This window comes from Chaetodon auriga, chromosome 19 (genome assembly GCF_051107435.1).
Source record: "Chaetodon auriga isolate fChaAug3 chromosome 19, fChaAug3.hap1, whole genome shotgun sequence".
In the NCBI taxonomy this organism is placed as follows: Eukaryota; Metazoa; Chordata; class Actinopteri; order Chaetodontiformes; family Chaetodontidae; genus Chaetodon; species Chaetodon auriga.
The window spans coordinates 11,737,250-11,755,905 of NC_135092.1; the positions used below are offsets into that span (position 1 = coordinate 11,737,250).

The following is an 18,656-nucleotide window of genomic DNA, read 5'->3' on the forward strand; positions in this document are numbered from 1 at the left end:
GTATTGTAAAAGTTGAAATAATCCCTCTGCAATAGCAGATTTTTACAATTAGTTTTACTGGAGAAAACAACTCAATAAAAGATTTTTTTTTTTGCAATGTCAGAAAACTATTTTATATCTAATCAAATTTGCTAAAAATTTCACCTGCTGCAGCAATGGTTTTCAACCAGTATTTGGTCATTTCAACATGAACCAAAAAATGTTTTTTAACAACAAAAGGAGAGGATCTTATCCTCTGAAAATACTCTCCAGATATAAAGACAAAATCCTATGCAAAAAATGTTTAAGCTTTCAAGAAAACAGCAGGTCCTGCCAGACTGATTTTCACTTATTTTCTGTCATTTTTCTCTTGAAAAAAGACTTGGCTGAGTACTTCAGTATTATCTAAGGATTTAGATGTAGGGATGTATTTGTAAATTGGGTCCATTGTCATTCCCACCACCATCCCATCACTACAGGTCACCAACACCACCCTCCCCACACCTCCCTCCTTCTCCCTCTCCTCTGCTGGCAGCCCTTGATTACACTTGTCTCCTGGGGGAAGGTTTAAACTCCTCAGAGATAGTAATATCGAGGGCACTACTGGCTAGTCACTTCAGATCAGGGCGGGGGGAGGAAATGTCGACGGACATAAAGCTAAATATATAATTCCTCCCATGCCGGTAATCACGATGTCCAGACGATTTGAAATGACAGTTTAACCACTTTAGACTGAGGAACGCTTTGTTCAGATTTGAGAAGCAGGAGGTGTGTGTGCTGCAGCGTCTGGTTGGTCCCTACGACGGTTGGGGAGCCTCCTTGTGGGTGTAGAAGCTATCCAAAGGGGCCCGTGTGGTCCTTTCCAAATACACGTGGGGGGGAAAGAGCGCACGTTCCATTGAGTTAAAATGGCTCGCAGACCAGACAGGAGCAATTCTGTGAATGACTGACGTGCCAAGAGCTCCGGAAGGAAACACTCTCACCGCCCGGTATTAGTTTACCTGATTATTAGGATATCCAGCTTCCTCCTAAAATGGCCGGCCATTTCCCTGTTAGAGGCAGTAAGGGCACCCACCTGGATTAGGCCTGAACGTGGTCTGCATTACACCAGGCACAACAAGGCCTCATGCCACACAGCTCAGCCAATTACACCTATAAATATTAATAGGCTAATCTGCACATATTCTTTTCCCGCGCGCTGGTTACTACATCAGGTCAGAGATACTCTTATGAACATCCAATCCATTTAAATCTTTAGTTTCATTTGCATATGCAGAGATTTTCGCTCCAGACGGGCTCTCTCGATGTCTTTTCCCCCCATCATCACATCACAAGAGGAGAGCGCATTTCGTATTCAGGCGCTGATTGGATCCTTGATGAGATCTTCAGGGTGGCTTCTCGCACTCTGACGCTCTTAACACTCCAGAGGTGATGAGAAGAGAGAGAGAGAGGAGGAGGGAATGAGAGGTGTGTGTGTGTGTGTGTGTGTGTGTGTGTGTGTGTGTGTGAGATCGATCCAATTCTGTGTACACTGAAGTGGTCGGCTCTGTCGTCGCCCCGGCTCTGCGGCCTCCTCAGCGGTTCAGCTGCTGCAGGAGCACCGCGGCTTGATGTTCACAGTGTAATCACAGGCGGCACAAAGGGAAGACATGAAGCAGAGGGGAATCATATATATACATCATTTCTCTTACATCACACACACATGCACACACACACACTTATACAATAGGTGTTTTTGTCAAACTAGTATTAGACCTCGGTTGCGAGCTTCTCTCAAAAGATATGAATAATGCAATACAGAAATCTACATGAAAAGCAGAGATAATGAGAAGTAGAACAATGCTAAGAGGGATATGGGGCAGAATGAAGTGAGAGAGGATGGAGAGGGTGAGATAGAGAGCAACACTCGAAGGATTTTGATTATTTTTTTCCAATCCGAGTTGAAATTGTGCTCTTCCATGGCTGCATCTGATGTTTGTGCTGTCTGAACACAGTGAAGGGGTGAGATTGGATTCAGTCGGCACACTGCGAGAAACAACAGATTGTTCTTTTGACAAATGAAAACTAAAACACGCTCTTGCTCAGTTTAATACAAGCAGGAGTTTTGCTGCTTCAGCCCCACTTGGTCTAGTATGACCAGTAGTTTATGTGAGCTAGTGTTAGCAAACTTTAGCTTAATACTGCTGTATGACTGCGTAAACTGGCTGATACTTGACTACTTCTCTACTCGTACAACTGTTCCATTACATTTTAGCATTCACCATTATCCCATAATGTCACCTTTGCAGCTAATTAGCAAATGTTAATTAGCTACAGAAATCTTGAGATAAACAGATTCCCATTTGCATCTCTGTCATGCAAGAATCAGACACTGATGCTTTTTAGTAAAAACACAGCTTCCAGAGCTTGTTGTGAGTTGAAGCTGTAAGTTCAAAATGTGTAAGCGGTTATCTTTCCTTAAATGCACCAGCAGTGAATAAAAGGCGAGACAATCAAATCAAATGTTTACTGTACTAATTAAGACTTGTATATTTTTGTGAGGAATCGCCAAAGGACACAGCACGACTTCCACAAAGACTGTTGCTCTCTCTCTCTCGCTTGCACATGCATGCATGCGCGCGCACACACACTTGCGTCAAAAGGCGGTGCTAGTAGTAGTAAACATTTGAAAGGAACAGGGGTAATTCACTTGATAAATGTCAACCAAAATGAAGCTATCAGCTGAAAGCAATTTCCTTGTGCTTGCCTGTGTTCTGCGCCAGGGACTTGGGAGATTTTCACCCCTCCATCGATCATGAAGCCTCTGTTTTAGGCCAAGGTACACAATGCCCTCAAATTGCTGACATATGGACCCAGAATCACCACAAAAACCTGCCATTTCCACCCCACCCCTCCTCTGTCCCGACCCAGCCACTCCTCTGCTAAACTCTTGTTTATCCAATGACTCTGGTCTGTTTAGGCCATTAAAGCAAAGCCATTCAGGGAGACACAGGGCCAAGGCAAATGCAGTAAAGCCGCAATCTGCAGCGTGCAACTTAGCGCTGCTACCAGCTAACACCAAAGATGAGGAAAAAAGACTGTGGAAGCTGCATCGTCATTATTCCTCAATTTATTTTCTCCATTTAAAAGAATGGCATTCTGAAAAATGTAATTGTTGCAGCACTGTAGTCATCATATGACTGGGTGACTATAAGAGTGTGAGGACAGACTTTTAAATTAGCATGTGTCGACTGTGACCAGTAGCAGGGGAAGCAAAACAAATCACGATCAAATGAAGACACCAATCACGTAATGGTACGGAAAAAACCTCCAGCTGGTGTAAACAGCAGAGAGATGAAAGCAGAGCCATGTGTATGTCGTTTGTTTCCCATTCGAATATTTCTTGTCATTGACTCACACATACTACAATTCCTGACCGGGGCTTTAAGAGTGCAGCTATTTAAAGGCCAAGCGCACAGCATTAAAACAGCCCCTTTTCCTAATGGACAATTGTGTTGCCAGCAGCCAGACCTGGAGATCTGTACACAGGAAAAGTCCATTATCACTCTGACTAATGGGGGGGGGGGGGGGTGACTTCAAACTAAAAGTGGAGAAAAAGAAAAGAAAACAAGAGCAAGAAAGATGACGCACATGGTACAAAGCAGCGTTTCTTTAATGGAGTCCATCAATAATGTTACTTTCCCGACTTTATTGTCGAGAGAGCCGTCGTATTATCAATCCTAGACAGGGGCAGAAATTAAAGGCCTTTTTTTTTTTTTCTCAAGTGCATTTTTTAACAGGCTGCGAATCAATGTGAAACAAATGTTTGGCAACACGCTAATGATATCCTGCGTCTCTGGAACAAACTCTCGCTCCCTTCCTCTCTCACTCTCGCCACCAAGACAAACCCGCAGCCAGTTTACATTCAGATGGGTGCGCTTGTTTTATATAAACAGACGGCCCTTGTGGCAAGGGGTTTGATTAGGAGGAGGCCCGCAAATCCCATTAAAAGTCCATTCGTCCCTCGCTCGCTGTTTGTTTGAAGACAGGAAGAGTAACAAGGGAGGAGGGAGGAGACTGGCAGTCTGTCGTCGTTGTTGTTTCCGCGCCAATTTCTGTTTATGCGCCGACGGTTAAACACAGATATCACCCAGCAGCGATGAGCAGATCTTTGCCAGTGATGTGGGCAGGAACCAAAGCCCAGTTTCTGCCAGGAGCATCAAAACATGTACAACAGGACGTGTGCTTTTCAAACTCCCTCCTCAACGTGATCGAGTCCATGTATATTATGAACGTGCAAAGGATGACATGTTGCTTCTGTTATGTGTGTCCATCTGCAGGTTCAGCTCTAACTTAATGATACAAAAAAACAAAGACCGGTCCGTTTCTTCTCCTCGTCACAGTCAGCCTAACAGCTCCTTGGTCTTGGCTGCGAGCTGTTTGTCGATGTCCACTGCGATGTTGTCTGACATTTGCTGAATCTGTCAAGGCAGAGGGAAAGATGGAAGAGGGTAACATTATCTGAACGCACATTCTGGGTTCACAAAAGATGACATTATGAAGCTGCGATGTGACAAAACAGGGCTGATGATTAATCTCTCACATTGGTAAAATTCTACCATTGGAAATGAATAATTAGGAAATTACTTGATGCTTTAACTATAATTTCCCTTCAGAGAAAGCTGCACGGTTTGGACTGTGGTCACAGCACTTTCAGGTATTCTACGCTCTGGTTATCGGTTACCTCTTGCATTCAGTTTTGTGACTCATCTGTCACATCTACTCACTCATCTCTACCTTCCTTTGAACTTCCCCTCCTCAGTCTGACCTAAGAAGCTTCATGAAGCCCAATGAGGGCCTCTGTCTCTATCTGTAATAGCACCATTGTCACTTTTCTCCTCTCTGTCTCCTACCTGTTTTTCTACAAGCCGTATGGTGTCCTCCGAGTGTCCTTCCTTTGCCTTTTTGAGCTGTGTGACAGCGTTAGCTCGCACCCTCCTAAGCGAGTCTTTCGCCTTGTTGCCCATCTGTTTGGCCAGCTTGGTGAGGTTCTCCCTGTGTTCCCGCGTGACTCTGAAGGGGAGACAAGGGGAACGAGAGAAGACCAATGAGTAAGACGGAGGAGAACAACAGAGAAGATAAGAACACCTGGTCCAACTCACCAACTCATCCATCCTCTTTTCATGTCTTTGTATGCAGTTTGACGATATGATGAAGGGTGGTATTAGCTTAGCTTAGCTTAGCGTGACACTCCTCTATGCACAATAAGAAACTTCTTGTTAAAAGATCCTTTTGAGAGGACGTGCACGTGATACCAGACATCTAGGAAAGATCAACTGGGCTTAACAGTCAACATATCTTCAAGCTGCACACAGAAACCTACGAAGGAAGGGTTAGTCAGGCTCTTGGTCAAAACTGTACAGAAAAGACAACACATAACTGTGCAGAGATGAAGTTGTGAAAAAAAAAAAAAAAATGTCCTCACGTGCAAATGAGAATGTTGAGTGCCTGTAGGCATCACGTCTAATCATTCTAGTTCTGACTCGTTGCAAACATCAAACGACAATCACTTGCCGAGGTCTCATACCAGAACTGAAACATCCGTCATCCCAACAACTTTGTATTCACTTTGCATTTGTTAATCACTCAGAAAATCCTACTTCCCATTTCACTCGCCATCTTTGTCCTTAATTGGCTTTTTTTCGTTGTTTTTCCCTCGGGGACTATTTGCAAACAATCCAAGTGCAGCGTCTATTTACCGCAAACAATACGGCCTAATTACTGATTCCAGGGCCAATCAAGGAGCGCCTTCTCTTTGGAAATGCAAATGGAGGCTCGGAGCGTGCCGAGACTGATTGCAGGGGGAAAGCAGTCTGACTCTTGTCTCCCTCCTCTGCCAGACTAACACCTGCTGCTCCAATGCGCACACACACATGCACACACACATGCACATAAACACAGGCCGGCGTTTATGCATGTATACTTACATGCACATGTGTGTATATGTAAAAAAAAAACAAAAAAAAAAACCTTACTCTATATACACATAGAGTGCTTTAGTGAGTGAGTGACGGATAGTTTTCTGTGAGGTTGTTTGACTTGGCAGACAGAAAAAGAGGGAGAGTGAGTGAGCGAGAGAGGTCTAGACAGAATAAAGCGAGAGAGTGACCCGACCCTCACATCAACACACTGGGGGTCTCTATACATCTACAGACAAAAGTCAATAAATCTGTCAGTTACAGCTCAGATGAGGCGATTTATTAATGGGGAGAAATTCAAAAGCATGAATTTGACTGATTAAGGCTTAGCTATGATCAATTACACCATGCATTGATTATTTCATTGGCTTTCGGTTAATTATTTAGTCTATGAAAACTCAAAAATCAGTGTTTGTCACAGGTTAACAGAGGATTAAAAAAAGATGTCTCAAACTTATTGATATTGTTGAAATGAAAAACTTAAGGATCCAAAAATTATTATCGATTAACATTTTGTTGTTGGGGTGAGAGAGTGACTCGGTCTTCATCAGCTGATCACTTCAGGACTCGTAGAACTTAAAATATATCTTGATGCTAAATAGTAGCAGTGGGAAAACAGGAACGACGGAAGAAATGCAAAAGTGTAAAGAAAAGACTGAAAAGAAGGATAGCGTTCTGGCCTTGGGTGTGTGTGTGTGTGTGTGTGAGAGAGAGAGAGAGTGTGTGTGTTTGAAAGAAACTCACTTGGGAACGGGCACCCTGATGATCGTCCCGTCCACCTCTGGGTTAAGGTTCATGCTATTCTCTCTCAGGGCACGGGCAGCAGCCGCTGTAGCCTGGGGGCGTGAACACACACACACACACACACACACACACACACACACACACACACACACACACACACACACACACACACACACACACATAAATGTGTGTTTGCTTTGAGCGCTGGTGTAGATGGAAAAGCTGCACAGCTACAACTGCAGGTAGTGGCTGAGCTCCAGCTGGCAATCATTAAGGTGTTGTAGAGTGTATGTAGTGTGATGTAGTGTGTGTGTGTGTGTGTGTGTGTGTGTTTGGGTGTGGTGTGTGTTTGTCAGGGGAAGCCCATGCAGCGTGGAAGTGCCTTGGGCCACTGTCAGCACTCGGCCCTGTGGGACAGGACTGAGGGGTTGCAGGGCAGGGCGTTGACCCGCGGTGACCTCACAGGAGAGTCTGCTCGTGCTTGTGTATGAGACGTGGACACACACACAAACACACAACACACACGAGAGTTTGTATGTGCTGATTCTCTGATCTTCTTTATGTTTAATATATTTTCAGATATAAAAGCATCTCTTTGTTTGTTTCTGAAGGTGGGAAAGGGGAAATCATCTTTAGGTGATGGCTTTGATGAAAATACAAGACATGTTTGATTTGAAGAGAAACACTTTTCTTGTGTTGCAGTCAGATTTTTCATGGGGCCAGTTGAGTGTCTGAGAAAGAGGTCGAAACACCTGAACACTTATTCACATTATGGTTATTATTTTGGGGCAATAAAACACTTAACTGCTGCACTTGTCTCTGTATAAACAACACATGCATTCAGCTGTGCTAACAGTAGCATTACGAGGACTTCTGACATAATGGATGAAGGGATGTTATCCATGTTAATTCCTTATGGGGTCACAGGTGTAAATCACAAAATGACTGATGGTTGAACTTAATCTAGCTGCTTCAGTTTCATGGTCCTGGTGTTGTTCACGTTACCTCACTGTCTTGACTTACTGGGAGGCCTGAATAGAGCGGAGCCATTGTTAATTGTTAAAAATCTCGGTCTAAATGCAAACTAGGACAGCAGCCGATCTGATCCAAAGCATTTTCTTGAGAAATTAGAAAAAAAACGTTTGTCCACATTAAGAGCAAAAGCACAAATGTGTCTTTCTGATCTGCACTGAGCAACTACATCAACAGAGATAAACAGTGAGGATCATCATGGATTTGGGACCCAGAATATCTCCTGCAGATATGACTAGAAATGAAAACATCTGCAGAAAATGTCCCTCTCCTCAGCTGTTGTCTGCTTACTGAGAGAGTCGGGGAAAAAAAAAAAAAAAAGACTAATATTTCCCAAACACCATCTGTCATATTTTTAAAGGACGATGATAATCAGAGGGAAATGAAAAGAAGAAGAGTGCGTGGAACAAGTGGTCCAGTGTCAATGTGGACACTGGCTGGAGATGCAGCTGTGCTTGTAAATGCTAAATGATATCGCGACACGACACATGATCAGACAAAGACGTGTTTGAGAGGGTCTGAGAAGTGTTGATAATATCAGTTAATTGACATAGTGGCTTCTTTGGAAATTTGCTTAAAAGTTGTTTTTTTTTTTGTCTGGCAGGCCAGCAGGCAGGCAGAGGAAGGAGCCCACATGTTGACTCAATGGCAAATACTAAAACAGCATTCACATATGCGAGACATAAAAACTTGATCCACCATATACAATCCTCCCAGTCCAGCAAACACTACATTAGAACCAGAGAGCCACAGTTAAACAGCGCATACAGACAAACGGGGAGGACGCCAAATCCTTTGAATTACTCAAAACAAAGTCACACTCCTCAAACCAGTTCTGCAACCGCATGACAACTCCCTCAGCTGAGCTTCACCAAAGTGTGCAAATGTGCAATTCGAGAAAAAAAGAGCATAACATTTCCTCTTTTTTTTTTTTTTTTTTTACTCCTTTCTACCCGACTCCCCTTTCAGGCCTTTTCCACTGGGAGAAAGAAATGGCAACGAGATTAAAGGCATTTATTTGTGCGCATTAAACGAATTCATAAGGTTTCTCTTCCTTTGTTAAAGTCATCCGGAGTACAGGCCCTCTGGTTGCTCTCTTTGAGCGCGGGGTGATAGATTCAGCCCATACCTATGTTTGATTGTTCTCAGCATCAAATTCATCAGCGTTTCCCCTCTCTGACGACCACTCCGGTGGTTATGGGGGGAAAAAAAAAAAAAGAAAGAAAGAAACGGAGCGGAATTTCTCTGGAAAAGCTGTGCAGTTTCTGGTTAATATGTTGGAGAGGAAGAGAAATTACACTGAAGTTTCACATCAAACGCTTGACGGCCCGGTTCAAAGCAAAGAGGCGAGCGGAGAGGAATGTGAACGAGAGTCCGCGTGTTTGGAAAAAAAAGAGAAAAAGACCCGAAGAAAACACTTTGCGAACGAAGCGGTGGGATGCTTCAACATGCACGTGCACACACCAAATTACCTCCTGATCTAAGCATGCTGGTAGTTGTTGTTAGTTCCACTGTGCCCTTCACAGGCTGCTCTTAATGAATGAGTGGAAAACAATGGTCGGGCCTCTGGAGTGCCTGGTAATGGATAGGCATCATTATAAGCCTATTAGCTCTGGGTACTGAGGACTCACCTCTGTGTGGGACATGGGTAACACAGGGCACGACAGGGTAGCGTGTGCGTGTGTGTGTGTGTGTGTGTGTGTGCGTGCGTGTGTGTGTGTCAGAGTGTGTGTGGTCTGTGGTCGGAGTTTCTGGGAAGGAAACAGACTCACCGAGAGACCATTCAGTCCGATTCAGGTTGATTTCCAGATCTGAGGGGCTGATACATACTTAGATTCACATGTTGTTTTGTCATATTGGTACAAAACAGAACAAAGAGGTGAAACCACACGTCTCATGTTAACAAAAGGTGGCCGGGGGGGGAAAAACAGGAGGTGGTGGAAGGTTTTTGTAGTGACTGACAGGTGGTTCTCCAAAAGAACAAACTGCTTTTGAAAGTCATTCGTGTTTCTTAAAACTAGTCAGTGTGTTTGAATTCTTGATGATTCCTGGACACGCAGGTCTCTGAACTCTGGAGCAGGACATCATGTGACAATGGCTGACTGAGTTTTCTTCTAGCGCCACTAGCAGGTCAAAGTTTTAAATTCAAATTTATCCTGTGAAATATCTCAACATCCGCTGGATTATACATATGTTTTCTTATCTTCATGTCCATGATTCCTCATCTTAGATTTTTTAGATTCATCCTAAAGTTATGCGAGTGTGTTTGTCATGCTTTTATCATAAAATGCATTTGGGCTGGGCAATATGGCAGAAATCTTCTATCATGGTATACGTATCTTTATATCACGGTGATGGTGTGTATCAGACACAGTTATAGTTCTGTAAATTCAATGAAATGTGCCGACTTCACACGTATGAGTCGTGATAGCATGTTTTACTTCCTTGCATCGTGCATACAAAAGTGTGTTCCAGTGAGAACGTGCTCTGCTGTCTGTGTTAGCGCATGTTCTGAGTGCACTTAAATTTCATTTTTTTGTAACACAGAGAGCTTCTGTGAAAAGGTTGCTCTGACGAGACAGCTGGAAGTGTGATGTCATGTGACCAGGCCTAATTTACTACATAGCCTGCCTGAATATATAGCAGAGACACTATAGGATCCGTGGAAACAGTATTGCCAAATCTCTACCTTTCTAACATCACATGGTATGTACCATCATATCACCACCATCCAAACTATGCATACAAACAGGTTAAATGTATGCTTATTGGGTGGAATTTATCACCTCAACTCTTAAATACCTGAACTTTGCTAACAGAGAAGAAGAGCGACGCACCATGTGCCTGTATATGTGCTCAATGGCTGATGAGATCTAACTCATCAGTCACGACTGTCTGCAGATACATGATTGTATAATGTCGAGTTAAATGCTGAAAAAAAAAAAGCACATTTAGATTTTCCAGACCACCAGAAAGCCTGGCCACTAAAAGCGTGAGTTGCCCTCATGGACAAAATGTCTTTCTGGAGCTCTGATTAGCTCAGTGTTGTATCATCTAAGAAGGAAAAGAGGGAGAGAAAAGAGAGTTTAAAAAAAAAAAAAAAGAAAAATAATCCATTCCTTCCTAACCCGGGGGTAAAATGAGGTCATTTCCTATTCTGTGACAACTCACACGCAGACATAACCACATTTCAATGCACGCACACACGCAGTTTAGGCTCTTGTTGCTATCTTTCACCCCAGAACAAAGGGCTTCTACAGTGATCAATCAATTAACATCTGAGACACAGTTGGAGAGAGAGGCAGGTCGGGTTTCATTTATGCGGAGATGTGGGCTTAGAGTTCTGGTCTGGCTCACTTCTCCCTCTGCGAGGACCGTCTATCTGTCTGTGCTTGGATTATTTTCATAAAGCTTTCAGTTGCTGTGCGCTTGTCCGCGTGAGACAAACAGATACCGCAACCATGAATCTGTGTGTTCTTCTGCTTGGCTGTGCGTGCGTACGTGTGTGTTGTATGTGTGTGATCATCTTACCTCTGGGAAGCTGCTCATGTTGACTATAATGAGCTGAGGTGATTTCATGGAGACCTGACCCAGCTGGTTGAGAGGAAACTTCCCATCTTGAGTCGTCACCACAATGTGATCCAGAGCTCCTAAACAAATATACACAAATCCAGGTGTTTATTTACCCAATTTATTTACCTACATTGACGATTTAAGGCATCGTTTTCCTGTTTCCATGAGCAATGCGGTGATTCTAGGCATCCGCACATCTGCAGGCCAATTTCATCAGCCAATATTGAATATAGCAGCATTTACAGCAATTAATATTGGTGCATTCTGTGTATTTGACTGTTTTTTCTAAATTCAAGTGGAATATAATTTAGAAAAGTGGAGGTTTTTTGGTTTGATGACACTTTTTCCAGATGAAGTTTCTATAGTCTCTCCTCACTGTCAGCGCTGAGAGGAGCAAAGGTAAATTTGCCCACAGGAGTTGACTTCTTTCCCCTCCCTCTCCTCCTCTCCACCCTCACTCCATCCATTCGCCCCTCTCCCTCTCCTCCATCTGGCTAACCTCAGACGCGGTTGTTTCCTTCTTCTCCGCCTCTGCCTTACATCACCCGCTCCCTGCTTACCCACTGGGGGGCTGTGCTGGTGGCGTGTGTGGAAAAGGGAGGGGTGAAGGGGAGGTGAGCCAATGGTGTAATTTTCTCTATACGACCAATTTATCATATTTTGAGGGCCCAAAAACTACAGAGATTAGATGCAGAAGAAGAAATTAAAAAGAAAAGGTTGGTATGATGTGATGAAATGGATATCTTTCATTTAAAGGCAGCAGACACACTCAGTTACCGTCTACCTGTCTGCCAATTGTTCTGTCTCCCTCTTTGACTTCAAACATCCATTTGTGTGCAGCTCGAAACCTGCCTGTCCTGCCGTCTGTGTGTATGCAGACCGTTCATGTCCATATCTGCGACCTTCTGCCTGTCCATCTTTGTTATCTGTGCCTTGACAGTGAGTACCTACACATCTGCAAGTGCTTTAGGAGGATGAACAGACGGACAGACGGTCATTTCTTTAACTGCAGAGGTGGAGGGTGAGGAGGGGTACGGGGTGGAGAGGGAAGAGGCAGGGCAGAGGAGGATGGCTTAGAAAGCACGTGCCAAAGTGTTCTTCATCAAAACATTATGCTCATAATACCTCTGATATAAAAGTATACTTCACTTTCTTTTGCTTTTCATCTGAAAATGGTTTGTTTTTGAGTTTAAGACACTAACACTAACCAGGCCACACATCATAATCCATCATTCCGCAGCGAGCAGATGCCCTGTCGAGCAGAAATGTGGGTTACCATTCATAAATGTGTCATCGTGATGCGGTCGGTTGGTCCATGTTGCATTCACCACACACAGCCACAACGACACAAACGAGCCAGCTTCAGCTAGCTGTGACTAACACCAAGGTGTGCAGTTGTTTGCTCTGCACCACAGCTTGACTGATAGCCTAACAGGCTGTAAAATACAGCACTGACATATCATCAGCTTTTACGTTGAGATGTTGAACTTGTTAGCAAACAACTGCTTTACTTTTATGCTTTAACGTTTACAAATCGAACAGTTATGAAGCAACATTAGTATTTATATGGAGTCACTTTCTAACTCTGCTTTTGCCTGTTTCCTAAGTCAAATATCTGGCTTTTTAGCAGCTAAATGCTCAACTATGGTCCCCATGTTTGCTAACACTAATAGATAACACACAGCTGTTTTTAGAGTTGTCAAAGTGAGTAAGTGTATTTCCCAAAATGTTGAACTATTCCTTTAAGCTCCAGCAGCTCTTATCTTTACCTGGGAAGACCTGTTGGTCCCTGAAGGTATTTCTGGGTATTTTTACAGAAGCGCTGTTTTTGTGTCTCAGTCCACTCTGTCTTCACAAAGTTTCCATGGAAAATGAGCTTGTTTTTGGGCCACAGTACCCATCTGTGACTGACCACAATATGGCGGTCATAGCATTGATCCCTTGTCTGTGCATCTATCTGTCTGATTCAGCTCAAACACACAAACAAACACATGCACACATACAGTAAGACAACACACATCAGTACATGCAGTCATATCCACACACACACATTCTCATAAGCTTAATGAGAGCCAGATGAGAGGTTCATGGAACAAACACACACACACACACGCACATACATGCATGAGACACACACATACACACACTTGGACAACTGACGTCATTCCATTCCACCATCTCATCTCTCCTGTCAGCTCTAAGTCCTGCTGCCTCCCTGGATTACTGTGCAGCTGGACAGAAGAGAGGAGGACGGAGGGACTGGAGGAGAGCAGCGAGGGATAGAGAGAGATGGAGGGAGGAGACGGAGAGGACGACAGGATGGAGGGAAAGAGACAGAACTGACGAGAGAGAGAGGAGGCGGACTGAAGAGTTGGTGGGAGTGAAGTGGGGAACTCTTAAAAATTCTTGACCTGTGAACAAATTTTTCCCGGTGGGTCAATAACAAATTTGAATTCACAAGTAGGAGACAGAGATTGAAAATATGGCGCGAGTGGAGGCCAAAATATAAAGCTGGGAATTGTTGGATAAACAAAAGAAAAGTGTCAGTGATGGAAGGATAAAGGGAGGGACCGAAGATAGAAAGTGACTCAGACCTAGAAATTACTGAATGAGTGGAGAAAGAAAAAAGCTGCCATAAAAATCAAGATTGTGCATGTCGTGTGTGAAAGCAAAAAGGTCTGCACATGCTGCAAGATCAAATGTCAGAGAACTTTTCATCTGAGGAGGAAAAGGAGTAAAAAAAAAAAAAAAAAGCTCAGACACTTTAAGTTTGAAGTCTGATTCCAGCAGCCGCCTCCTCCCTCAGGAGCGTCCATTATACACCCCACGGCTGACTCCCCCGAGCCCAGCTCCCATATGTTAGAACCCAGAGGCAAAGGGTCAAGACCTGGATATAGTTGGGGAAAGAGAGGTCAAACTGGAGTCAAGGTAAGGTCACACTGGGGGGGGTCACACAAAGAGGAAGACTTACTGAGTTTTACCTCAAAGTAAAAATGTGCCTGTAATGTGCTGTTAATTTGTAACTAAAGTAAATTTGTCTGTGCAGCCAGATGCAGAATGATGAAATGTTAACCCTGGACGGAGGAAGTGGAGAGCCATGTTTGTAGAGATGTTACTGAAAAACATTCTTTGGAAAACCTGGACTCAAACATCGGGTTCAATCAGACGTAAACATTTGATCCTTCTGGTTGGACTGCAGACATCAGTGAGATCACAGACGTACCTTTGCAGACTGAACCTGCTGTTGGAAAATAGACCCAAATACTGGTGATACAAGAGAGAATCAGATCAAATCAGAGGAAGTATGTTGTGCGATATTCTATTATTCGAGTATGTTTCTCCTCTTTAACCCAGCCAACGCTAAAAGAAGACAGCAAGCTCAGCAACCAATTTAAAGCCGTACACTCTCATTACAGTGCCATTTATTTCCACTTGGTGTTGCATCAAATGAATGCCTGTCACTACTGGACAACTACTCACATTAACTTTCATGGCTTCTTTCTGTCGTCTGTAAGGAGACTCAAACTTTGCACTTGAGAGTCAAAGTATTCATGCATTTTTTGGCCTTTGTGCAAAAGGGCGTTAAGTTTGAGAAACAAATAGACGAGAGATGTAAGGAGACGCAGGCAGACAGACGACATGTGAGGGAGTCCAGGAAAGAAGCAGAGATAAGCTGAATACCTGGCGAGGTTCGGATGCTGAGGTTGCGTGTGAAGTCGTCTTTGAGCGCACTGAGAACAGCCGTCATTTCCTCCTCCACTTCTTCCAGACTGATGATGTCTTCCACCAGAGTCGCATTAATATTCACCTTAGCTGACTGGCTCTTTGCCTTGGCTTGGAAGACGAAGAGAGGGAAAGAAGAAAGGCAGTGAGGGAAGAGTGGAGACAAATAACGTCTAATCAAGTAAACCACGTTCATGCCAGCTGAACCACTGAACTCCGGTCTACTCACTGACCTTTTGCTTTCTTGGTGGCATAGAGCCTGGCGCATGCAGCGGGGTAGCAGGTGCTGCTGGGGTACAGAGGTGGTGCAGCGACCCTGGAGGTGGCCACGAGGGGTGTCCTGAGCTGTCGCACCAGGGACTGACACAGCAGCGGTCGCAGCAGGTTCAAGTGATTCAAAGCCATAACTGTCAAGAGAAAAGGGAATATGAAAGAGTCAATAAAATGTTAGATGAGGTATTTGTTGGATTTGGAACAGTTGATTATTTTGTTCACAGACTGGCTGAAGACACAGCTGGTAATACTGATCATGATGAAGTAATAGCTCGTATCAGCCAGCAGGAGGTAGGCCTACATCTTATTCTAAAGTATCAGAGAACCACGGACTTTTTTCTCTTGACAACTAACAATGATGAGTGAAGATACGTCCTCACATTGATGCAAAAATCCCAGAAAAATCCCAGCACTGCCACAAAGCTGCCCTGCTCATTCATTTGCAACACAGAGGCTCATCACAGAGACGCCACAGTGATGGTCACAGTACATGCTGTCTTTGATTAAAACTGCAGTGGAACTTGATTAATCATTTCAGGAAATCCTTTTTTTAATGTATGTATTAAAGACCTGTCGATCCATTTATGACAGCAACTTCCAGTTCTGTGTTTTGAACTCTGGTGGCAGAGCGGCCCTTTAGTTTACACTTCAATCGAGGCTTGCAATTAATCTGACTATTGATTAATCTACCAATAGAGCTTTTTCCCAGCAGACATTTTTGCAGGTCATGGCAGGAAAGCAGAGCCGTGGTTCCCAGGTCCTGGTATCACTGACTCACAGAGCTGACTTAGTGGGGAACATAATGGAACTGAGCCATTGCTTTTCCTGCTATGACGACAAGTGAAAATGTCTACTGGGAATAAAGTCTGTTACGTTCATCAGTAATCAGTGAATCATTTTGTTTAGAAATTGCTAGAAAATGGTGAAAACTGTCCGCCACAATTCCTTAGGGCCAAACGGTGACGTCTTCAGATGTCCCACCAACTCTCCACTTCAGAAAAATCCGTTTCCTATCACATGAGGCAAACTGAACCCACAAATCCTCACAACTGAGAAGCTGAAACTGGGAAATGTTTGGCATTTTCACTGGATATTAAACTGATTCACTGAGTAAAGCTTTCACCGCCTGGATCACAGACCTGTGCCTTTACAATTTCTCTGACAATACAAAGTACAGAGGAGGAAAAGAGGCTCTAAATCATATCACTGGACTCATCGCTGCTGTTGGAGAACTTCCTGCACTTAACTCTACAGACTACATCATACACAATTAAACTTAGTCCAAAACACGCTCTTTCTCTTTCTCTTCCTCTTGTGCACACAAACCTATAGGCCAAAACAAAGTCTGCTCTCAGCCTACGCACAGTTGTTGGGGCATTCCTGAAGGGGAACCATTCAATTCACAACAATATGAGAGCAACCACTCCTTTTCTTTGGACTAACCACCTCCCACCTCGCAAACTGGCTCTGGAGTGTGAACTGTGGCACTGAACCTCGGTGAACACACAAGCACAGGCAAACTCTGAGATATGGAAGCCCACAGACACAAACACACACTGAGGGCCGTCTTTCACAGTCAGTGGCTGTGAACAGCCTGCAGCGGACTGCAGCCTGACTGACATCCTCTGTTGACTGCTTTGCATTCAGAACTGGAAGCTGTGAAGAGAAAGAAAATCCCACTGCTGCATGAAGTTGGTCCCAAATGCATCATATTTTTCTGTGAAGTGATCATTTGGAATTATTTTCAGTTTCAAGCAAAATGTCAAACAAAAACCATTTGACAACTGAGACCAAAACATTGATCATTGACAACGACTGCTTTAATAGTTGTTGATGAACTGAAAAGCTGAGGGTGTTTCTCCGCTCATTGAAGAGGATTAAACTACGTGTCCTGTATGTGTGACTATAGATTGTAAACTCCTCCTCAGGTCATTTAAAGCCCAAAACTCTCTGATACAACTGTTTTGCTACTGCCACGCCACAAGTCCATGGTGTTCCAACAATGGCTCCAGATACCAACTGAAATCCAAACATATTCCAATGACAATATTTAGGCTAGAGTGTGGACCAGCAGCTACAATACAAACCCATGACAAACCCATCCACTGGCTGGCACGTTTCCTGACAAGCTGATATGACACGCCGCACTGTGGCAGAGCAGATAGGCTCAGATGTGGGACGGTGACGGATCTCTTTGGAGCGGAAGCCAAGCAGAAAAAGTGAAGCGCAGGTGTTCAGTGGGATACTGTAGCCTCGTATCTTGTAGATTTCACACACAGCAGCAGCTGCAGACACACCTCTCCTTCCTCCAGTGGCAGAAGCCAGCTGGAGAGCCCGCACGATCTTTCCTCTGCATATTTGACAATATCAGCAAACAATAACACAGCAGAGTATGCAATGACGCTCTGCCTCGCTGAACTAACTGTTCAGGCTGCATGTAACAATTATTTTAGGTATCAATTAACTGCTCGATTATTTTTTGCTCAATCGATTCACTGTTTCATCTAGAAAAAAATGCCAGAAAAAAGGTGAAAAATGATGGTCTCAGCTTCCTAATACCCAAGGTCACATTTTCAAATTGCTTTTTTGGTCCAAATTCCAGAGATGTTAATTTCAGTGCTATAAAAATACAGTGTATTGAACATTTTTGCTTAATAAATGACTTTTTAATTGATTATCATGATTGTTGTTGATTCATTTAAGATGTCACCTGACCTTTTCAGTGCCTGGTTATACATATTTAAAACACAATATATGTAGTCATCTGACTTGACTGACTGGACCCCAGTGCATCATTAATGTGTCTAATTTCTATCTAAAATATCCCTGGAAAATGAAAATGACAGCTCAGTTTGACTTTTTTTTTTTTAATCATGCAGGCGACTGCGACGAACCTCAGATGAGCTGCTGAACATGTTATTCTGTTATGTAGACACCAGTAAGTACTTTTTATAATTACTATTTTCTTAATGCCATTCAGTCCTGCAAGTAGCAACCTGTCGAGGCAGACACTACATAGATGCTCAATAACAAGAAGACGTACTTACACAGACTACATATAAGGGACAGATGCTATCACTTTATGTAAGTTTAGCTGTGTGAAGGTCGGTGTGACGAGGGGGGGTGCTTATAGCGCTTCCTCCTTCTTCAACATCAGCCGCGTGGTTGCTGAATAAAACACTGCTGTTAATTTCAGTGCCAACCCCTCAAACCACAGCCTTCAAGTGGTCATTAACCCAGACAACATACTTACTTTCAAGAGTACAGTCTTCATAGAAGCGTGTTAGCTAGGAGATAGCCGTAGTTGACGTCTCTGTCGTCATCATCACGCGCCGACATACGCTAACGTCCGGTTAAATGCTTGAAACTTTGTAC

At 43.7% G+C, this 18,656-nt stretch overlaps 1 protein-coding gene across 3 annotated transcripts; it reads right to left on the reverse strand.

Annotated features, from left to right (window-relative positions):
- Positions 1 to 3,706: 3,706 nt before the first annotated feature.
- Positions 3,707 to 18,620, reverse strand: mrrf (mitochondrial ribosome recycling factor). 3 transcript variants are annotated; one of them, XM_076758690.1, is made up of 7 exons: positions 18,535 to 18,620; positions 15,242 to 15,415; positions 14,967 to 15,119; positions 11,244 to 11,362; positions 6,681 to 6,772; positions 4,872 to 5,031; positions 3,707 to 4,439 (listed from the first exon to the last, which is right to left on the reverse strand). In XM_076758690.1, the coding sequence occupies exons 2-7, from the start codon at positions 15,411 to 15,413 to the stop codon at positions 4,362 to 4,364; spliced, it is 774 nt and encodes a 257-aa protein (XP_076614805.1). In that variant the 5' UTR covers positions 15,414 to 15,415; positions 18,535 to 18,620; the 3' UTR covers positions 3,707 to 4,361. The 3 variants fall into 3 exon arrangements, with proteins under 3 accessions (XP_076614805.1, XP_076614806.1, XP_076614807.1); XM_076758691.1 differs by lacking the exon at positions 18,535 to 18,620 and adding an exon at positions 18,329 to 18,449; XM_076758692.1 differs by lacking the exon at positions 18,535 to 18,620 and adding an exon at positions 17,369 to 17,637.
- Between the last annotated feature and the right edge of the window lie 36 nt (positions 18,621 to 18,656).